General features: G+C 38.2%; 1 protein-coding gene and 1 long non-coding RNA gene across 16 annotated transcripts in view; both read right to left on the bottom strand.

Annotated features, from left to right (window-relative positions):
* LOC121074300 overlaps positions 1–4,598 on the bottom strand; it is a 38,706-nt gene extending 34,108 nt beyond the window's left edge. For 2 of the 4 annotated variants that reach the window (XR_005822259.1, XR_005822262.1), the window contains exons 1-3: positions 4,408–4,598; positions 4,086–4,189; positions 3,877–3,927 (exon numbers count right to left, since the gene is read on the bottom strand). This is a non-coding gene — a long non-coding RNA (uncharacterized LOC121074300). Of the gene's footprint in view, positions 1–1,274; positions 3,544–3,876; positions 3,928–4,085; positions 4,190–4,407 lie in introns of those variants that run through there. The other 2 variants (XR_005822260.1, XR_005822261.1) reach the window with 2 other exon arrangements.
* A 14,307-nt stretch (positions 4,599–18,905) lies between these two features.
* The window catches only part of PTPRC (protein tyrosine phosphatase receptor type C), a 62,781-nt gene continuing 57,903 nt past the window's right edge, over positions 18,906–23,783 (bottom strand). For all 12 annotated transcript variants that reach the window (XM_040566221.1, XM_040566219.1, XM_040566214.1 and 9 more), the window contains 6 exons: positions 23,040–23,173; positions 22,059–22,193; positions 21,610–21,732; positions 21,006–21,184; positions 20,206–20,341; positions 18,906–19,432 (listed from right to left, as the gene is read on the bottom strand). In XM_040566221.1, the coding sequence (XP_040422155.1) occupies positions 19,160–19,432; positions 20,206–20,341; positions 21,006–21,184; positions 21,610–21,732; positions 22,059–22,193; positions 23,040–23,173 (980 nt within the window). In that variant the 3' untranslated portion in view covers positions 18,906–19,159. The remainder of the gene's footprint in view (positions 19,433–20,205; positions 20,342–21,005; positions 21,185–21,609; positions 21,733–22,058; positions 22,194–23,039; positions 23,174–23,783) is intronic.

Genomic DNA, 23,783 nt, shown 5'->3' on the forward strand with positions numbered 1-23,783 from the left:
TTGCATAGTAGATACTTTTGCTGTATCTGTCAAAGCCCCTATACAAAACAGGAAAGGGTTGTGTGTAGACTCATTGCTGGAAGACCTCCATTTCAGTCCATCAGCAATACCACTAGCACTTGAACACATTTGGGTTTGCTAGCTTTCCAGTCAACTTAAAACAGCAAGAGGTGATAAAGCTGACAGTTTAGATTCTGGAGAAAATCCCTGAGCTCTTTATAAATACCAGCCACACAACCTCATAACATAGATTATATTGTTATAAACTTCAAACACATCTAAAATACACCTATTGGAAAAAGAGTTGCATCAAATTCAGAATGATAATTTTGTAAATAGTGTAATTATGCAATACTTTTAAGCCTATATATTAACACTATAGAACAACATTCCTGAATAGAGTTCCCCTATGAAAATTACTTATGGTGTGCATTTTCAGCCAAGTTGAAAAGAGAAAATACAGTAAAGTGGGGGTTTTGTTTGTTTGTTTTGTTTTTAAAACCATCAACTACAATGATTTAATGTTATGTAAGATTCAGAGAAAGTTTAATTTTGAAGTTGAATTGATCATAGCATTAAGTTCAATAAAGTATGAAAGTTAAAGACTGAAGTCTCAAAATCATAGTTAATGCTACAAAAGGCTTCCCCTTAAAAATAAATTACTGCTCTTTGATAGGTCAGAGAATTCCCCATGAAAATGATACTGTTAAAACAGACATAATACTGATCACCAAGCTTTCAAGTATTACCTAAATACATGGTGGGTTGAACTGGTCAAGTGGGAAGCCAGCTCTCCACTGAATTGAGCAACAGGCTCCAAAGTGACACAAATTATACCAAACAATAAATTAGGTTAAGTTAAAGTACTGGTGGTGATGATCAGCCCCATATATTAGATTATGCAACATTCCTATAAACCTTTATTGAAGAGCTCACAAGTTCCTCATCACTCATCAGGCATGCAGAGTTAGATGCTAATTAAGAAAGCCCTCACTCACACAAGAGCTGTTACCAAAAAAGAAAAGTCTTAAAAAAAAAAAAAAGGAATTCTCACTTGGTATCTTTAAGCAGCCACTAAAAACAGAATACTTTTTCTAAATCCATATTCTCAACTACTCTCTGAAGCGGTGATTGGCATTTCATATCATATACTAGAAAACTTCACCCCTTAAAGCAATCTTTCACACATTGCTTCTATGCTTATCTATAAATATAATGAGCAATCAGCTCCCACAGTGGTGCCTTGCTGTCTGTCTAGAACTACTCTTCTATTGTAAAATTTTCAGACAGTGCTTTTGTGTATTAATAAACAAAGCAGTCAAGCCTGCCTCCTTTCACTAGTTTAATCTCAGAATATCTGAACTGCCCACAAACCCATATATCTTTATGAGCAAATATTTGGCACAGAAACAAACTTTATTAAAGATCTGTACTTCAAGCTACAAATCAGAAATACACTTTTTGATGGCCTTTCTTTATATACATAGTACAAAGTATACCATTAATAAACAAACATGTCCTAAATTCCCAGAGTCAGCTTTACAGCAAAGCCGTCTTTATGAACATAACATTAGATCCCCCCCCCGAAAAAAACACATTTGCTTAATAAAGAAAGCTGTATAGCAGACTACATCTGTACCCACATTACCAGAATATACGTATACAAGTTAAAGAGTACTTTAAATGCATATTCACAAAGATATCTTGTGATACAATGCTTAATTTCATTCCAGTTTAGCAATTTCCCCTATGGAAACATAGTGGATCTCTTATTTCCCTTGAGCTTTTCCATCCACATTTTAAGGCCTACACCTGCATTAAATTGTTTTCAATCTAATCCACTAGGAGCTAAAGCTCACAGGAAGAGGTCTTTCAAGTTTTAGACATCAGAATTCTTACCATAGCACCAGGAACATAGGTGGCATATTAAATAATTACAATGCCAGATATGGCCAGAACCCCATTTAAGAAGCTGGGACCAACTACAGGAAAATGGTAACGGGCAGTAAAAGTCTCTAGATTCAGGCAGGACAGACATTCAATGCTGCTTTCCACTTCTTGCAGATGCATTCAGGAGATGCACTGCTTGTTTCCCCAGATGTTTACATTAATGATCCTTTAGAAGATAACTAATCAACCAGCTAATCAACTCTCATTGTGTTATTAGAATTTTACAATTAATGGATACTCCACATGAAAAGCAATCCCCAAACTTACTGTATTTCTTCTCTCCACAGTAGTTCCATGAACGTTTAGGAATTACAATTGCATCCATGTGTAAAAAAATTTGATGAAGCATAGAAGCCGCCAGAAAACTGAAGTAAAGCAAGTGAAACTTTTTCAGAGAAGCTATGCCTCATATAAGTTAATGAACAGCTTGGCCTTTTATCCAAAGGAGTTCCTCAACACCAAGAAAGGCTTTCAAGACTGTTAACTTCCAAGGAACTAAAGTTACATATAACAAGCTATTCTAGGCACACAACCTGAATTCAGTAACATCATTCACGTTATGTAGCTACCCATTTTCTTTGTTCTGGCTAGTAAAGGCAAACTAAGCATGTGATGTCCTGATGTGAAAACGGTGGCACATTAGCTCTATTAACATTTGGAGAAAAACAAAATATAATGCTTTTGCTTCTCTAAGTTGTATAACCAATCTTAAATGGATCTGCTTAAGTTTACTGAAAGCACTTTCGCGAAGGCATCACTTCGGCCCAATTTTAAGAATATCTTGTATGTCAGGAATATTCACAAGTATTTCCACCCTGTATAATGAAACAGTGTGCATCTGTTTTTTAAGTTGCCTGCTTTACCTACATAAGTTATTTTGTTTTGTATGTTTCTGTTTATAACTAGCTCCTCTTTGAAAGGCAATGCAATAGCTACTTACAGAGGAAGCACAGCCCTCTCTGTTCCAAAAGTATGCTGTCACAAATATAGGAATACTCAAGCTGCATGCTTTATTTTTTTCATTCCTGTTCCCTCTTTTTTCAGAGCCATTTTCTGTTCATTTCTTGGTGCTGGATCCTGTTCTTTCCCTTGAATTTCTCCCAAGTGGCAAACAAGTTGATTTGTTTTTGTATTTGAGTCAGTCTTTTAAAGTCATCGCTGCTAAATTAGGTTCAACACCAACTATGAGAAGTAGATTCCCATGAACAGAAGTTTTCTGCAAGCTCTATATTAAGGAAACACAGATTGAACATACACACAACATATTTGTCTTGGGCATAGCAAAAAACTTATTCCATATCATGTGCGTTTCATATATTTGTTCTCATAACATACACACAAAGACTAATGACAGTGTAAATAGTTGCACTGTTCTCAGAATCAAACGTCATTGTCTGGGTTTTGTTAACAAACATATTGATGTTGCTTCTTCAAGTTGTATAATAATCATTTTATGACTGAGTTCTTCTATCAATAAATAGTAATCCCCATTGAAAAAATAGCAAAAAATGGATCATAACTTTGTTTTAAGCTTGCCATCATCTAGGTTCTCAAACTTCATTATTTTTGTACACCAAATTCAACAGATTTTAACTAAAAAAAAGAATAAATTCACTTTATTTTCCCCTTAGTTTTCTTCTAATCCAAAGTCACTGACAACTGATTTAAGAAATAGGTCTGATAAAATGTGAATTCAAGCTATGTGTTTCCTTTACACTTTTTTGGCCATGCTGCATAGGTCAATGATAAAAAAATTGCAAATAGAACTTCTGGTCCTATCCATAAGGAAAGGAAAAGAAAGGAAAGCTTTCCTACTAACAAGAAAGAAAAACCGTATGTACAATTGGACTGTCAACTTTACATCTATTCTAGAAGAAAAGCTGTACTGCTGAAGATTTCTGCTCCCTAAAAGTATTAAACACTTACCTTTCAGAAGCCAATTTGATATAGTAAGAACATCTTATCCAAGCTCATGATCTATGATAGCAGCAGAAAAACAACTCCTTACAAGACAGCCAATAATACAAACATGTATCTTTATGACACCATTCAATTTTCCTTTGTAAGTACTTGTTGGGAATCATATCACACTGCACTTACAACAATGCTTCATCAAACTTTTTCCACATACGTACCATTTGCAGGCCCAAGACTCTTCTTCACATCACAGCATATGTGCACAGCCACAGGGGTGCTCAGTGTCCTCAACCTACAGGGGAGGCTGGGTGAAAAAAAAAGCCTAGAACAACAAAGCAGAGACTACATTTACACACTAAAGTTTTCACACATCTACATGGCTGCAATAAGAGCAACCTTAACCTGAAGGCATGAGCCTTTAACAGCTCAGACCCCACATCACCTCTGAACAAGGAACACTTCCCTTCCGGTTGCTCCCACTCACTCAGTGAAAACTATAACCAGTCATACCTGTAAGGAATGTTAACAGAAATAACCCACCTAAGTACCTCAGCCTTTTCCTGAGGAGCTACCTGAGGAAGAAAGGCTTACTCTTTGCTCAGGACTGGCCTTAATAGTTTCCACCAAGGGGACAGCGCTTCCAACCAGGCCTGGGCTCAGCACAGTTGTGGGCTGGGCCCAGGTGCTGCCCCTCAGCTCTTGTGCCCTCTGAGCAGCTCTGCCCTCAGGGCTGTGATACCATGCAAACCTTGGTCTGAGCTTCTTCTTCAGCTTCCCTGCATGCCATACCATGGTGTGGCACAGCTGTGAGGGGTAGTCAAGAAGGTGTGCCCGGCAGGTGCTGCTGAGAGCTCCCTGAGGCACTGCTCTCAGCAGGGTTCCCTCAGCGCTGCCCTGAAGGTGTGGGTCTGTGTGTGGTGAGTGCGCCAAAACGCCTCCCCTGCCCAGAACAATGGGCTCCTGTCAGGGAAGTACCTAAACATGAACTGACTGCTGCAGCCAGCTTAGCCACCAGGCTCCTCAATATTCCCCCACCAAGCCCCCCAAAGGCAAGGTGCCGTCTCTAAATCCACATGGATGTGTGCTGCCAGGTGTGGGTTATCTCTGACAGTGAAATGGCTTTCCAGCAAATTAATGTGCTTCATTAACAGCTGCACCTGCTGAGCTGCTTTGTTGCCCACTACCAGGGTATTCTCTATGAAGTGCTAGAAACCCAGCTCTTGCCTGTAATTTCTGAAAAATTCTCACAGGAACTTTCTGGAAACACCCAGAACACACGGAGGAAGCTGCATGCTCTTCCAGCCCTCAGGGCAAACCCGCCCATGCCACATGGAAGATGGTGCCCGCGGGATGGTAGCGACGTTCAGCCTCTGCAGCCCTGCACTTCCAAAGTTGAGTAACACACACAGAGGGAATGTTTCTGCCCTTGGTTGACCTCTAGGGTGTTTATTTGTTTAAGTGATTACAAAACATGACATGGACCATACTACAGCTTGTTTAAATGTCCTATTTCTACCTGTGTTCCTCCTTTCACAGCCCTTTGGCTATCTGTTACGTGGTGTTCAGCTAATGCTGGCTAATGCCTTACCATAAGAGGACTTCAGATGCTACACAGGAAAAAAAAAAAAGAAAGAAAAAAAAAAGTACATAGCAGTTTATGTAAACGTTTCCAGAGAACTTTTTCATTCATTCAAAGAGAATTTCACCTCCTAAAGTCATGCTGATGTTTGTTGTTTTTTTTTGTTTGTTTATATATGCTTGTGTGGCATGATTGAACTTTTGAGTTGCAACGATTCTTAATTAAGTACTTAAAGATTCTGCTTTGCCTGGCAGCTCTTTCCTACTGTGACTAAAAAAGTATCAGTCCGAAATTTGTTGAGCATTACAAAGAATTCAGAATGTTTCTGCTTCTAATACTCATCATCTGTCTAGAAAACATATATGATCATAAACAGCTGTTGCATTAGACTTTTAATCAGCCACGATTTTCAAAAGAGACAAAGAATGTTGGAAGGGATGATGGAAAGTTATTGCAGAAAATGCCCTACTTGAGAACTCCAATATCCAGTTTTAGGAGGCAGAACTTTGCTAAGCACTGTATAAAGTTTTTATATACAGCATGTTGTATTATGAACAGGATAGCTCTCTGATATAAGTAGAAATAAAATACCCAAATACAGTACACATAATAAGCAAAACTGTAGAAAATGCTCCAGACAGGTGTTTTTTTTTCTAATATATGTAATTATAAATATATATAATTAAGATATGTATCACTAGCTTGCATGGATGGAAAAGAATAAAGATTTTGCCCAGCAGTTCATTTTCTCTTCAAGTTACATAAATCCCATTAATGAGGGGTTATGAAGCCTTATTGGAGATGCTGCCCATCCTTTTGCCTAGAAAATGTTGATTTTCAGGCACAGCCAATTTCTCTTCTCAGAAATGTTAACATTATCTGCATTAGCTTTGTTGGAGTCAGGAGTCATTATAGGGTAGCTCCTGACTCATTTTTTTAATAGAACATGCCAACTTGAAATAGTAATACATCTACTCCATGTTATCCATCTGCCATAAAAACACAAGATTGAAAGGGGGAAAAGAAAAGGTACTTCAATAACTATTTAAAAATATCCCAAACTCCTGACATTTAACTATTACAAATAGTTTCATTAAGTATTAGAAGGGATTTATGATACAATCCCCTTGAAATTCAGAGCCTTAAGACATCCTAAACACATTCACACTGGGAACATCAGACATGGTGTTTGCTCTGCGCTCAGTCTGCATAAACTTTTCCAGCCTTTGTCTTGGTCTTGACTCATCCCCAGACCCCTGCCTGCTGAGCCCATTTCACCCAGGAACAAGTGACAGGGGAAGAGGAGGCAGGGCCTGCATGTCCCACCAGTGCTCTCTTAGATGGCCTGTGCCTGCAGCAGAGGCTGGCACAGATGCCTCAGAGCATCTCTTTGTGAGGGAAAAATACTGGAGCTAAGGTACTAGGGCAAACAGTCAACAAACATAACACAGATCAGCAAGTGATACAAATTTCCTGACAAAAGCCAAAATCTTTTACTTTAGCCTAAGGCCACGTACTTTGTCTTCTTTGCTCACAGGCAGGTGAGGGCTCTCCTCCATTCTGGGTTGCTTCAGAGGTCACTCGGCGGCTATTACAAGCTCTGCTTGTCTTTTCATTCCTTTTCCAGCTGGTTATTCCCATTGTGCCTGACAGCGGTTCAAGCTCAAACCACTGCAAACAGCAAAGGTATTTAGTCTGAAGAAAGATGCTGTTAGATGGTCAGGACAGACACAGTGTAAAATGTTATGCTAGGCTTCTACTTCGACACTGAAAATAAGGTTATTCTGTCATATTCAGACTTGTGCATACATCTCCTAAAAGAGTAACCATGGGAGCATGAGATTCTGCAAGCCCTGGATGGACACCAGAAATCATCACTTACGAGAAGCACTATATAGAAAATATATTAGAGGGTTAACTAGGACCCTGCTGTCTATCCAGCTGAGACAACACCGGCAAATTCTTTTTAAGTGATCAGAGACACATAGTAGGTTGTAATTTAATTTCTGGTGCCATCTCCACCAGACACCACAGATACAGATTCCAAGCATAGCTCAACTACTTACTGAAATTCACTGCACGTTGCAAGCCATCATGTGAAAGACAGGTGGAAAAGTCATGGGAACGAACAATCCCTTGTCCTTCAGAGGTTTTCCGCACAGGGTCTAAATAACATGCATTTCCAAAGTGTTCCCAGACAGAATTTTAATTAACACTATAAATCAGATTCATTAATCAATAAAACTTGCAGAATTACATAAGTGTGGAGTACCTAATAGTTGTAAAAAATAAAACAACAGAAAACAGTGTTGAAGCCTGAGTAACATGGAGGTATCTTGCATGATCTGCCTGCATGGCTAGAGTTCTGGAAGCAGCACCAGTGATTTACAGTGTTTTCTGGAAAAAGCAACCTATGCATTTCAGATGTGATCTGGGGACATTCCATTTCTGAGGTCTGAGCATCCCAATTTTCATTGGTCTTCATGCCTTGTTTTGTGAACTGCTCAGCACTTTATAATTACCAGCATTAATACATCTTTAATGTGCAATAAAATGTTTTTCAAAATCAATAGCATGAATCTCTCATCTTTAGATGCAATAAAATGTAATATAGATTAATGTTTTAATAGCAAGATACCTAATATATATCAAAAAATGCACAATGATATAGTCTACTTTATGTCATGTGCCTAAGTGTTTTTACCATTGCAGATTATTGGCCACTATCTTAAAGGAACAGGGTAATACAGGTGATAAAAATTCTTGGAAGTCATAGTTAATTTCTGCTTCTGTTCTGTAAAACAACCCCAGTGAAATAAAGTAATCTTTTCAGGCAGTGATCAGTCACATTCAGGAAAGAGAATCCGAGCATTTCTTTGTTTCCATTACAATAAGAAACTGATCTATAAATGAAGAACAGCATAGCACTCAGAAAAGAAAAAGAATTGGAGTGAGCGTGTGTTGGTTTTTTCCCCAGTGCAATTAATGTTATTCTGAAATATATTAAAAGAAAATCAAATACAGAAAGATAGGAATCACCATGCCAAACCAGATCCAAGATTCCTTGTCTAAGACAAAAAATGTGGCATTGAAAGCAAAACAATTCTGCGCTAGGAGAGTAGGAAGTGATCTTTCCATTCCCTCCTGTCCTGATTCTTTTTTGTAAACCAGAACAGTTGATTTGAATCTCGTCATGTATGGAGGTCATCTGTGTTTTCTCTGCCAAAGGGCATTACTTTGCACATCTATCCCAACTGACCTTCACTTCTGTTCACAGTCACCTGTTCCTCTTGATGCTTAAGACTCCATATTCATCAAGAAATTAGAAGTGCTTTCTTAGCTGTAAGTACTCACTAATAGTCTTCTTGGAAATTTGCTACACCTGGGTTGCCAACACTATGAAATATGTCTCCAACAGCCTCTTAATTTAGGTGTGCTCTCAAGAAAAGCATGTTGCAACAGCTCTTTCACTCTCTACAGTTCCTGCCTGCATTAATGATATGAATCAGTGCTCCTGTTAACACGTTTCCTCATTAGTGTTGCTTCTGTTAAAAATATTTAATTTTTATATATATATTACTTATTTTTTTGCATAGAGTTGCAATTATTAAGGTTTAATGGATGCTCCTGAACATCAGGAGAGAAAAACAATTCAGACAGCTAGAACAAGGTATGATTCTGTTTCATGATAAAGCGTATGCTAATAAAGACTGCTAATTGGAAAGTAAAAGGACCATCTTTGTATCAGAAATGAAATCTAGCTTTGGTGCTTCTGGAGACAGGAACACTGAGATTTTTCTAGTCTGACATTCCGCGCAACAAGCCACAGAACATCTCCTAGTAATTTCTTCTCAAGCTTGATTTTGCGCTCTAGACTGAGTTCAGCATTCAAAAACAGCAAGGATGCAGAAGAAAAAACATATGCCTAGATAAGCTCTTCTGAAGTTTAATTAGTCTTGCTTAAATTCTTCTGAATTATTTTCACTTATATTCAAAATGGATTTGGACATAAATGTGGACATCAACTGCTACTTTCTGAGCTACCTAAATCTTCTATATACCTTGTGTTTCTCCAGAGATTCCTGGTTTTCATCATCAGTCCTGGATTTTGATTCCATTAACTGAAGTGAAATGGACATGCAAATTTAATAGATAGCTCTGAAAGTCCTAATTCCTATTCTGTGCTCATTCTGCCAAACTACTGCAGCATCTGAGGTAGGAGATGGGAAATGTAAGAGATGGGAGAGGGAACTATTTTGCTACAATTTAATCTTTTTTTGCTGATTTCAAAGGTGATTTCATTTCTTTCAAGAAATCAGACTCTTGCTTCTCTTTAAACTGTACCAAAAAAGGAAAAGCACAGGAGCAAAAATGTTTATTTTAGTTATAATATTGTGCATGTGTCTTTGAGACAACTGATCTAATGAACAGTGTGATCTGACACGCATTTAAGTCAGCATGATTTTCTCAGCACTGACAGCACTTCCGTGTTGCTCCAAACTCACTCACTCAGGTACTAAGCACTATAGCTGCTCTGTCTTTGCAGTCTCCCCAGACAAATCTGTCCTGCCTCTCAGCCAGGCTAATTAATTCTGATGAGAGTGCTGGAATAACATTGCTAGGCTGCATCTGATTTGTGGCTCTGAGCTCACTGGCTCAGCATTGGTGAGGAGCTCCTATGCTGTGCTCGTCTGTATGAAGCCTTCAGATACCAGCATTGCAGTGAACATACATCATATATAGACTCGTGCTAACATTCAAGCTTTTGACAGTTTTGCCCTAGTTATACAGGGGATAAAAAGAAACTGCAAACTGATGTGGACTCATAATTTTCATTTTCCTCTTGAAGAGTTAATTTCAGGTATGTCTAGGAAGCTGTGAAAGGTTTGGCTCCTAGCACCATGTTCTCCTCATCCAAGGCAACAAAGATTAAATAAGACTTCATTTATGCAGAAAAAATAGTAATAATAGTAATAAAATCCTGTTTGCTTTATCAATAAGGTTTGGTTAGTTTTTGTTTGGGGTGTAAATGTTGGTGACATTTAGTGCTCTCAAAAGTGGGAGATTAATCCAGGTCAGAGCAAAGTCTGCTGCAAAAGGACCCTGTGTAAACTCCCACATATCTCCATCAATGCATCTCAGTCAGGAGGGGAAGTGAAACATGGCTGCTGCCCCAGCACCGGACCTCTTCTGAGGGGAGTGCCAAATCCGCTGAAAAGCCCAATCGTTTGCTTGATTGCAAATGGGTTTCAAGCCCATCAGAACAGCACATTTAATTATACTTCTCTGTTGCTTAACTCTGAAATTGTAACAGGTACTTGTTTGTCCTCCAACTATGTTCCTGTAATTGCCCCTATCCAAAAATAAACCAGGAGGTAGCAGAAATTGTATCTGTGATGACGGCTGGTTGGTTGGTTTTAACTAGATGTTGATTTTTAATATGCTGGACTGAATCTTGATGTAAAAGAAGCCACTTCTAACGGCAAATTCATGTTGCCTCTTGCTTTGATCTTTTACACACAGACACACATACAAAAACCTTATGCAAAGGAAGAGAGGATTTGAAAAAGAAACAGGTGTTAGATTCTGAAAAACACTATAACCAGGTCAATAGGAATTTCCCACTTGCTGTTCAAATTCTGTGCCTGTTTGCCAAGGAATCGAGGCTAACCACATACAGTTTCCCTGCTATATACTGCTGGCAGGGATCTTATCACTGAGCCAAATTAGCAGGAAGGCATATTCTTAGACTGTTGTTGGCTGGGGGCCAATTCAACAGTGGGCTCCAGGTAAAACTTGAAACCAATTATTTGTGCCTTTTTTTTCTTAAAGAAGCAGAATATGAAAGTTAAATCTACAAGTCCACCACAAACATACCCTGTGTTGTTCTTCACTTACAGGGCAACAGAATCCAAAAACTGAATTGTTTCAAGGCACAGTAGTGTGCCAAATGCACATTTTTATGTAGATGACCTCTGTTCTCCCTTGCTTTGGGGAGAGAAGAAAGAGCTTATTACAGGAGGGAAACTTTCTGCATAGAGGCAATATTTGTGAATGTCAGTATCTCTGGTACAGAAGGACAAAAAATAGATATTGAATGTAGCCTATTCATACTTGCTTCTCTTATTTAAACCCCAACATACAACACAGCAAAATCACTGGGAAAAATCCCACTAATTTTCGTTGATACAGGACAGAGTCCTGGCTCGGAAGAATGGTGTGATCATATTGACGTCACTGGACACTTTTAAGCAATGTTGCAAAAGCAGTTCATCCATGGAATTGCTTCCCCCATGCTCATAATGTGCTTTGTGGAGCAAAAACCCACACTGGGAAAAATGAGGGAGGGCTATAACTCAGGGAATTGCTTACGCATTATCCTGTTGGGTCAATTTTTAATTATTTTTTTTTTTTCTAGAGAATGTGAAATGCATTGGGCTTAAAAAGCTCTCGGCTTATGTAAGAGATGCCAAAGGGCAGACTATTCAGTAGCCAAGACATAAAAGTAAAAAGGCTGCTTCAGGGCCTTGAGGCAGCAGTTTCTTGAGCTGTGCTTCATAACAGTTGCCCTCCAAAGTCTGGTTAACGTCATCAGAAATGCTCTTTAACAGTGGACTAAGACCATGTCCTTACTGTCACAGAATCCCCACTCTGGGCAGTCCCTACATGAAAAAAATAAAAAATTAAAAAATCCTCAGTTTCCAGATCTCTCCTTCTGTCTGAACCCTGACACACTGGGGTTCTTCCTTTACCTCAAAGTAATCACCATAGGAATTTTTGCTCTTTTCTTCTTTAATATTACTTTCCACTCTTCTTAGTCTTTGATAAACAATGGCTGCTCAGATATTTGTTACAACATGTACTGCTGTCCCTGCATATTAGTCCTCTCTGCGGAAACTGACTTGATCATTTGACATTTGATCTTTCAAGGTCCCTTCCAATTCCTAACATTTTGTGATTCTGTGACCATCACGGAGCAGCCTTACAGAGTGTGTGTGCTTTGGATTTACAGGAAAGCAGGGAAACAGTACCAGAGAGCAATGGGAGTGAACAAGTTCCTTCCTACCACATGATTTTATTACTTTGCTGTAGACATGATTAGTGTCTAGTGATTGGTATGATTAGCATTTTTTTCCCTTAAATGCTGCTATAAAATGATATAATTGGCTAAAAATTCTTTGCACTAAATCTGGTATGCCTTTTTCCCATGTAGAAGTCCAGCAGAACAGCCGGACACCTGCATTTATTTCTTGCATACAGCCCACTTCCCTAATGTGGAGATATATCCTGTTCTAGCTTCTGGGCTGGGTTACTCATGCTACCTTCTAACAGCACTTTATATGTGAGCGCTGGCTGTGAATCATTTCAGAGGAGCCATCAGCACACAGTTGTAGCTGTTCAGAGCAGTTACCATCACAGGGTCACTCGTTTGTGTTTGTGATGTCTCTCAGCCAAGAGTGTCAGGTTGCAGGGGAATGTGTTGGCGGGGATGTCTACTGTAGCTCAAGCTCTTGCCAAGGAAACCTGAATAAACCTTATAAAAATATTCTCCCTCTTCCTATTTATCTTAGATTTTTGAAGTTATAACTATTTAATTTATCAGACTTGATTTATTGAAGTATTTACCTTGGATGCTGTTGTACTTGATGGTTTTGAGCAAAGAAATGACTAATTCATAATGACAGTTGGGATGAAAAAAATCGCAGCACCAGGAATTAAACTAAACAAACTCTTGATTTATTTATATTTTTAGCTACAGGCAAAAGCTTGAAGCTGAGTAATAGAGTGCTAGCTGCAATTTGAAAAAAAAAAAAAAAAAAAAGCAATATAGAAAGGAACCAAAGCAAGAGAAAATTCCATAAATATAAGGGAAAACATACCCATCTGCTCTATCCAAAAGCTTTGAAGGAGAAAAGGGAGAAGAGATTGAAATGGCTATTGAATAACACTCATTTGATGACTCCTGAGTATTTCTTTACATAAAAAGCATGGAAGTGTGAGGCCATCTCAGTTCAAGCTTCCTTACTCCTTCTCCAACACTGCCTCCTGCTAGAAGCCTCCTGCCATGCAGCAAGCACCACTGCTGGCTTCGTGCCTGTACTGCTTTAACTTAGTGAAGCTTCTTGCTATGAAAAGAAGCCTACTGGAAGGCTATGGAGAGAGACCAGAAAAGGAGATGTGGGGATTGTTAATACATTTCTGTGTAGCAGTGTAAAACCCATGACTTCAAGGAGTACTGAGCTGGAAAATCAAAAATAGCACTCTTGAAACTGTGACTCTCACAAAACACTGTCAGAAAACTATTCCTGCTGGATGGAAAAGTTGAGAACAAGATGTCTAGTTTGCAGCTATTTCTTTCGTACCTGTTCTAAGATGATCTTTCACAATAAAATCTCAACTGGTGTTCACTTGGGATGCAGAGGTGCAGACGTAGCACACAGAGTAGAAATGGGTCTTGAATGAAAATGTATGAACCTCCTATCTGTAAGTCAGTGAATTCAGCTAACTTGTTTTTCTCACATATCTGTACGCTTAACTCAACTTTAAATTCTACATAGACAGTCATAAACTTTATATCAATAAAGACTCAAGTTTTAGTCTAAATATTCGGTCAGCACTTGGCCGGCATTATTGGTTTTACAGGGGTCAGCGGTTGTCCTATCAGCTAAAAATGAAAGATCTAAAATCTCGGCAATCTTCAGAAATGCTAAAGCAGAGCCCATGGAATCTTGCACCATGATATGACAGCTGTGCTGACATCTCCTACCTTACCAATTGCAGGTTGGTATCAGAGGCTGAGCCACAGGCCCCAACAAATGGCATGCTATGACAAGTAATCAACCTCTGTAACATCTTTCCAAGTGGCATATGAACTTCATACAGTCAGTGATTCCAAAGCAGCATAAGACCTTTAGAAGAGATGTAACATAAGCTTCTTTCTTAACACAAGCCAGGAAGCCTGTGGCATTAAGGTAAGGAGCACTGCCTAGACTTGCTGTGCCTTAAGGGCTGCCTGTACCTGGCCATGCTCATGGCTGATCCTGAATCACCCACGTCTCCTTGGCCTCACAGCTGCTTCGTTGCTTTGCACTTGCATGGTGAGCAGTGGTTCACTGTCTGATGCTGGTTCCTGTCACCAGCCCTGCTCTGCTCACTGTGGAACTGTGCCCTTGATGCAATCCCTTCCCTGTCTGCCTTGCTTCACCCTTGATCCAGGCTCTGCTTCCCTGGCAGGGCAGCCGGCTCTTGATGCTCCCTGGCACCTTGCACTGCTGACATCCGTGCCAGAAAGGAGCAGGGAGGACAGAGATGTGGATGGAGATGGGATAGAAAGGCTGTGGCAGAAAACAGACATCTCTTCACGTCAATGAAATATTGAATATTCCAAAGAATGAGAAAACCTGTACATTTGATATTCAGTATTCAGGTAGGAAGAGGCCACCATTCAGTAACTCAAGCAAGAGCTACCAAAGGAAAAGGCAGAGACTGACTAATTGGACTGAGGAGACAAGAATGGGGCTGTCTGCTGGAAAGGGGGCTGCAAACTTTGCCTGCCTGGCATGTCCACAGGAAAAGTGTTTCCATTGTGGTTGGAGAAGGGTCAAGGCATGATTTGGTAGTGGAAATAGCTTGCTCTCTTGGGAACGAGACAGAACTCCTTATGGAATAATTTTTTAATGCCATTTAAGAAATTGAATTTCTGTTCTGTGGGAATTTTATTTATGCTAAATCAATACATAAAGTCAGAATTTCATTTTACTGCTGAATAGGAATTATATTAAAAATCAGCATAGACAAAGGAAACACTTTTAAAGATGCTGAACTGTTGTAGTCCTGAAGTGGTTTCAACGACAAAATGATATAACATTAAAATATGACATTTAAATATTTCATAAAAGACAAATAATTCAGTGCCAAAATTATAACAAGATATGGTTGTTCTCAAAATGACATTAACATAAGTAAAATAGGCTGAAAAATGATTCATTTTTTTCTTTTTTTTAAATTTCAAAACTGACACTTGCCAAATTTCTGCATTTGGCAAGAACTTCATTTTTGAGTGAAAACTTACTATTATCCTTTTATATTTTTTTTTACCATATTTCTCTGAAGTTGAAGAATATGAGCGATGACTTCTATTTCAACAGAAGGAGAGCGGAGAGATGACAAATGATTTCTTGGTAGACTGTGATGCCACCACTGATTTATTCTGTATGTATGCAGTCTACTGTACCTCACCTGTAGTTTATTTTTTGCAAAGTCATTTTTGAGGACCACTATTATAAAGTCCATCAGCCCCACAATCCAATATTGACTCCACGCTGTATTGCCTTACAAAAAAAGTTATCACGGGCACACTACATTCCATTTTTTCTTTTCTTTTCTTTTTCAGTCCAAGAAGCTTCTGAAAAATCATCAGTTTTGAGTTGGGAATGTAATCTCACTGATACAGCAATGAATGATGTTCACAACCAAACTATCAAGGCTAAGTATGGAGGGTTCAGCTACAACATGCACTCCAAACCAGAGCTTTGTCTTACACAGACACAATCTATGCATTTGTATAAACAAATGCCATCTTCATTATCTCAAATGGCTCCATGCTACTGAAATGGAGCAAGCTGAACACAGCGCAGAGCTCTGAACAGAGGTGTTTGAAGAATTTCAGCACAGCCTGGCGGGTAAACTGAGAAAATGCAGCAGGGCCACCAAGGGACTGTAGGGAGCACTGCTGTGGGCACACTCTGCGTGGTCGGGATCTCAGCTAACTGTCAGGCAAGGTCAGGCTAGCATGAGGTTTGCCCTCCAAAACCAAAACTGTGATACTGAGTGCTAACATTGGTCCAAAGTAAATTTCCTGTTTCTTTTTTGCCTCTGTGTTGTACAATCACACTTTTGGATTCAGAAGATAACCTGGCTGTAAATGGTTATATGCCTGTTCCTTTGAAAAAGGTTTATTATTTTAATTTCACAAATTTCAGATTCAATGTATTGCTGATGCTGAAAATTCTGAGTCTGAGGACACAGCTATTTAATAAACCCCCATTTTTCACTAAGGCTGAAAAAAACAATAAGACTTATTTACAGTAACTTACTGTATTGCTGTAGAATTCCTTTTTGTCCCTAGCAAGGAGATATTTTAAATTAAATTTCTTTAATAATTTTGCAGTTGTCATCTTCTTTTCATTTGTATTGAAAAGAAAGATCAACTAATAAAACTTTTGTATAAAACTTTTCATTTATACCTTGCTGTACGTTTATGATGTACTGGGTCCCATTCTTCTTCTGAAGCCTTACATTTTTCTGACCACCCAGCCTGAACCAGTCCCATGCTCAGTGGGCTGGACATTTTTATGTTGCATAACATTCATCTCAAGAATCATGATATGGCTGATATTCATAACATACTCTCTCTGCAAAAGATATTAATATTACTACCTTTCATTACAGAGTGCAAGAAATTTATAAAAATATAAACAAAAGAGAAAAAACACAAGGTTCATCTCCAGCTGTAGTTACCTGACCAAGAAAGACCTTGTGAAGGCTCTGAGACCCTTCCTCTCTCCACATCTTCCTACACCTGACTCCACAACGCATTATCATTCTTCCACTTTTCTACTGGTTTCTATCCAGTAAATCGTGGCAGAAATCCCATCCCTTTGGTCACATTAGGCCTTGATTAACCGAATTTGTCTCCCAGATTACCTGTTGCTTAACTCACCCATTGCTTAGCTCTTTCTATCCTGGATTTCAGATTATAAAATACTTTTGAACAACAGCTAACTCTTAGCTTGAGGCCGTGGTTACCAGTCTTTTTTCAGTTTAGCTCTACTTGAGAAAGTCAACAAAGTTTTGTATCTTAATTGGCATGTTTGTTTCTCAGTTTCTAGGCTATGCCAGGTATCCGGCCTGCTTACAATGTTGTTCTTGCCTTAACAAAGCCAGAGCAGTTTCTTAGCAGATTATTAGCTTGGGCTTTGTGCCTCACCTGTGATGTGCTTCATTGTGTTCCTGGGAGACATAAAAATACAACCACAGATTACCCACATGAATACAGAGCCTCCCAGCATAATGACACTCTTCTACAGATTCTGTCACCACCTTTTGGATTTTTGAAACTCAAATGACAATAGAAAAGGAAAAAAAAGGCACCCTGATGTATACATAGCAAGTTCCTAGAAGTAATTAGAACTTCTAAAACGTATTAAGGCAGACTCCCTCAATTGTCACATTGGGATTGTATGAAGAGTTATTTTATATATACATATATATATATACAGACATATATATATGTGAGTGTTTGCTGCCACTTACTCAAGTAAGACTACCAAGGTGCAGCACTAAACTGATAATTGTGAATTAATTATTTGATCTCAATTAGCTGCAAAATTAAATTAATGTTTTAACTGTGACCATATATGTTTTTTACATAGCTCTCTAAGTATTTTCAATTTTGTTTTGTAAGGAGAAATTAGGAGCATGCAGTGATAAGTGGAGGGGCACTAAGTCTGTTGAGTAACTGTTTCTTTAATGACTTCAAGCAAGAGAAAAATGGTTTTGTTCACCTGTAATGAGAGAATCATAACACTTACCTGGATTCATACACAGTATTATAAGAATTTCCGACTGAAATTTGTATTTTTTATCCATATATTGGACAGCACAAAATTTTGTGCATTTAGAAGAAATGACAAGTTTACAGACTGTTAGAACAATTTCCACCTTGTTAACTATTAATTAATCTTTTTATTTGTTTTAAAAACAGTGGCTAAAATTCAGCAAGAAACAGTAGAAGTATCACAACTATAACATACAAAATCTCTTTAAAAAAAATCGTAGTACTAGTTGAAATCTACACAGTTTGGAGAAAAGCATCTACTCTGAAAACAGGTCATATGCATTCATGGAAGTAGTCTCTTTAAATTACAGGATATAAGCATACAAAATAAATGTGCAAGCACACAGTATTTCAAGCTCTAAGAATAAACAGAACGTGTTTTCTGTCAGAACTGTAATCATTCAAATCTCCAAACTTTCTGCTTTGAATCTAATATTGAAATCTCAGATGAATATATATGGAGCAACAAGGACATCTTGAGGCAAGTTAGAAAAATGCAAAACTTCTATTCCACATTGATTTGGGAGGATTTACTGAAAATCTGACCCTTGGAATTAGCACACAATGTAAACAATAAGCTCTTGAAGTTGTTTGGCAAAGTCCCATAAATTCCACTTATTAAAACAGTGCTTGGTCAGCACTCCTGAAGTGATAGAACATATGCTTACCAATTAGAGTACTTGCTAATAGTTTTGAAGACAGGCCTGTTTTAGCAATACACTAGTCTTGCTGTGTTGAGTTGTTTTCCTCCTTGTTACAGAAGAAAAAAAATAAAATAAACACTTCCCACTGCTCAACATAAGAACATAGTATTATAGTATTACACTGTACATATTTTTAAAATGAAAAGCATAAAAACAGTGAAAAGTTTTGGAAGAATTAAATGCAAATCTACACAAAAAATGAACTTTCACAGTTCTTTGTCACTCTCTACAAGTTTCAAGTATTCTGTTAAATTTGTAACTTTGAAAATCTTATATAAAAGTAGATGTCTTTCAAAAAGGTATGAAGAGGGGAAAAAAATCATATACTTCTTATTTTGGTTAAGATTTTTTGCACATGAAAATGCACTGTTTATTTTTTAGCAAAAAAATCTAAGTTAAAACTGGAGTTGTGGGGCCATTTGTTGAGCTTTCTGTTCCCTTAGTAGTATCTGCAGCCTTAGAATCCTCACAAACTTCAGAAGCCCCATTTTCCTCTGGTATTGATGAGGTAAGATCAATAGTGATCAAATCAGTTTCCTGATCTTTTTTTTCTACTTCATTGCAAAATTCAACTTTATCTTCCTGCTGGCTGTTCTTCTTTATTTGTCCATTCTGTGCAGGGTAGATACTGGCAATGGTGTCATACAGAAATTGGTAATGTTCCTTAAAAATAAAGAGAAGAGGTTAGCATGAATGGAACACACAGAGCCCACAAATAAGCCCATTCATTCTTTCTTTTCTTGAATTTTAGAAACATAGTGCACAATTGAACATGGAGGACCACATATGAAGCAGCTTCCACAGTTTTTGGCGTACAGGATAGTGGTTCTATGGTTTATTCTGATTTCATGTGTATATAATGTCTCTGTAGCTGCTTCTGTCAGATGCTCCAAGTTGAGTCACTCAGCACCCTCTTGGTTCACAAGGCAAAGTCCCCCAGATATGTTTTTCAGAGTACCTAAATTGTAAACAACATTTATCACAAGGACTCTGGGAGAGTTATCTTATATCTTATCTTAAACCAAACCTGGTTTGTTTTTTTAGTAAATAAAAAGTGTATGCCAGAGACACAAATTCTCTGGAGTGACTTAAAAAAAGTTGATGGCTCATAACCTGTGAAATTAAGTTCGCCTCCTAACCCAGGGTGCTGTGCAAACATGTCCCTACACCAACTGTAGAAACACCAATTTATGCAATTTGTAATTGTACAATGTGCAACCTTCCACTAGGTGTTATAGCATTACAGCTCTGGATATCTCACAGACTTCTTTATTCTTATCAGTAATGCCAATTCCCAAGTAGTGATTAGTGGCTGTGAATGTCTTGATTATAATGAGTATTCACTATGCAGAAACAATGCATAACATCATAAGGATATTTGTGACTGTGATAAGCAATCTTGTGATTTGTCCTGGTAAGTCACAGGATTTACTTACAAAGGTGGAGACCACTCCCAGCCTGGTACGACGGAGAGCTTTTACTACTTGGAAAACATCTATTACTTCTTCTGTTTCTGCACTTTCCAAGAGGGTCATTAAAGCACAAAATACACCAGTCTGCTGCGATCCATCACTAGAAGAAAACACACCTTTTTAAAATGTATAATCAGCAAGACTTCTCAGTAAACAATAGCTTAATTCAAAGTCTATACAATGAATTACATTTTCAAAACATTTTTTACTGGACAGAAATTGTTACAATTAAGAATATCTGTAGGACATACACAAGACAGTTTATCTAGATTCCATTTGGAACTCATTTGAACACTTAACAGATAAGAGAGAAATTAGAAGTTTCAGTCCTAAAATCTCAGCAATCATTATCAGGATTATCTTCTCTTTGAAACGGTATGCAAGGCAATTTCTGGAAATGATCCTAAAAAAGTGGGCTTATACACTGGGTTGAACTAAAAGCTCTGCTGGGTCCTCATTAGTAATACATTACAAAAACTCTCTGAGCTAGCATTTCTTCTCAAAATACATGTACCAGGCAAAAACACCCAGCTCTAACCGCCTCCTCCACATCCATATGGGCTGAAGAGAATTGCACTCACCTTTCAGCACTATAATCAAAAAGGTCAGTTCTGAGCATTTTGAGGAATTTTATACAGAGAGCTGAGTGTCTTCCACAAGCCATGGCAGGGCTTGTGGGAAAAGGTGGGTATCACAAAATTGTGGTTATTAAGTATATCCAGAACTTAGAGCCAGGTTACAGAGAGTGCTGCATTTAGACCCACCGGCAGTGGACAACGAGTGGGACACTGCGGTTGTTCCTGTTGTCCTCAGAGGCTGGTCTGGTTGGGATTTTTTGTTTAAGGTTTAGAATCATGCTGACTAAATCTTTAGGATCTTCTGGAACATCCAAGCCACTCCACCTGTGATACTGATACTGATACACCTTCTGTGTTTCTTTCCTCTGCAAAACAGCAGTGGAGTCATAGTTAATGTTCAGGCTAAAATTAAAGATACATGTAGAACACCCATTGCAACTATTTTACAAAAGAAAGCTTTTATTCCTGGGGAACTATATTGTGATATGAGTTCTGCCTTCGTGCAAATATGAGCTAGGCAGAGGTCTAAGCACTGCTTAAAGTACAAAAGAGAGCTGACCTCCCGAGACTCCACTACTACCATCTCAGCAATTCACTAAGTGGTAAATTTTAGCCAGTTTGTAACATTTATCATGATTAACTGCTGGTCTTGAAGAGAAAAATACTTCAGTTTTTTAGCACAGGAGGTACGTGTGTTTGGAACTGTCCCTCCCCTCTTTCTTTGTGCTAGGTTTATAATTAGAAGAACTAGTGTAAAACTTCCTTTCATAATTTGCAAAGAAACTTTTACCTTCAGATGTGTAACATCAAATGCTCGTATCGTATAGCTAGGACAACAGTTGACATCCGTCATTTGAACTTCTATGCCATCATATGTTTGTTTGCCTTCTCCCCAGTACTGTGCACAGTGTTCCTAAAATAGATAAAAGTACAAGTCAGTGCTTATCATTCAAACTTCCTTTTAGTTTATCTTCCACATGCACTTACAGAACATGTTCACTTCAAAGTAGTAGGAGTTTCTCTGTATTTTTAAATATAGCATCAAACAACACTTTCCCTCAAAAATTAATTAGAAGGCAAATTAAGGAGGTAAACAATAGAAAAAATTATATTGGAAATACAAATTCCTCATCTCATGAAACACACTTAAGTGGAGGAACAGAGTAAGAGAATGAAACTCAGTGTTTTCCTTCTATATAGAGGACCCTTAATACATCAGTGTGAAAATCACACCCTCACCTGATCTCCTTCTTTTAGCTCTGTCAGCATAACAATGACTTTGACTTTTCTTTGGAATACCATCTGCCAGAAGTCAGAGATAGTTTCCTGTAGTGGTCCCTGTGTTGCAATCATGGCTTTTGGACCCCAGTAACCCTATAAAAGAGATTTTAAGTATTTTTTTTTCCTTAAATTCATTTGAAATGTGAGTGTCATGCAGCAGAACTCATTGTTATATAAAGAATAGTAAACTAATTATCCATTTGTTCATAGGGAAAATATGCCTATCACAATAGGCAATGAATGATCTTACAGGAATTGTAACAGCCAAGTGACATTAAACTCCCAGTATCACTTCCAAAGTATTACTTCCAGACTGACAACAAGATATACTCATGCTATGGTGAGACCCGCCATTATCTACAAAGCATATTTTTTCAGAGCTAAAACAAATATTTAATTCTACACAGTTGTTTAATTTCACCAATGAGAAGTTTAAACTATACGCTAGACTTAGTGCATCAGTCAGTTGACACTGAGCTATCCAAAAGCAAAAATACGTTTACTTTTAGTAGTTGCTGTAACTGTGTCACACTTTAAAGAATCTAGATAAATCTAATTTACCTAATAATTCCATAACATCTATTATCTAATTAGAAACTGGTAACTGCTCTGTTTGGAGGTAAATATGACACCAAAAAATTGATGGCCCAAATTTTTACTAGTACAGTTCTGTATATCTGAATAACTGTACTCACATTTCACTCCCAGAGAAAATATTAATACAGATTGTCTTGTAGTAGTGAAATGTAGAAGATTTTGATTATTAAAATTCTAAATGGATTTGCCAATCAACCATCAGGTCTTCCTCCTCTGTTCTGGTAAACTTATTCTATTTGTGAAGCCAATAAGAGAATGAGTTCAAGCTATTATATAGTTATCATAGGCAAGCTTTATCTGAAAGCTTGTGAGATGCTTAGAGTGGACCCTCTATATACATACAGTTATGAAGGAAGCATTGATGTATTTGCTTGATTCTTCACAGTCACTTTCTTCATCTGAAGAATCATCTGAATCATGTTCACCCTCCTTAGTTTGTTCCTCTTCATTCCTGATTGGCACTCGGTTGAAGTCATCTGCATGAGACAGTGTCACAGTTATGCCACTGCTGCTCATATACAGCATTAGAGGGGGGCTGTCTCCACATCACCATTCTGCTTCCTCCAGGGAATCCCAGCTACTGTTTTTTATTGCTGGATGAAGATGGCCACACACATGGTGGCCTGGCTTCCCTTGTGGCTTGGTTGCTTTGCTCTGGGAGAAGAGCAAAGACAAATTTTTCCAATGATCCTGAACTGTAGCAAGTTTCTGAACTTGGTGTTGTAGTACCAAGTATATTTGTGGCTTCCTAAGCAGTAGAAGGGAGTCAGGGAACTGGTGGCTGATTTTGCAAAACCCTTGCAACACATACTAAGACCAGTTCCCAGGCAGTTGTGTCTTTACTGGGGAAAGGCCAAAGGCATCAGAAAAAAAAAAGGACTTGACAGAAGAGGGCTAAGGGCTCCTCCACCTTGGGTAATGTCAAAAGCCAACCTTGAGGTACTCTAGATTTGAGAACGACTCCTCCAGGTTCCCACCCATCAGACTACCTCCTCCTCTCTCCTAATGCAATTTTTAAGTGAGCCACAGACATTTTGGGATGCATTGCATCCAAGTACTGAGCAAAGTTTTACCCTATACATAAGA

The sequence above is a fragment of the Cygnus olor genome, chromosome 8 (assembly GCF_009769625.2).
Source record: "Cygnus olor isolate bCygOlo1 chromosome 8, bCygOlo1.pri.v2, whole genome shotgun sequence".
NCBI lineage: Eukaryota > Metazoa > Chordata > Aves > Anseriformes > Anatidae > Cygnus > Cygnus olor.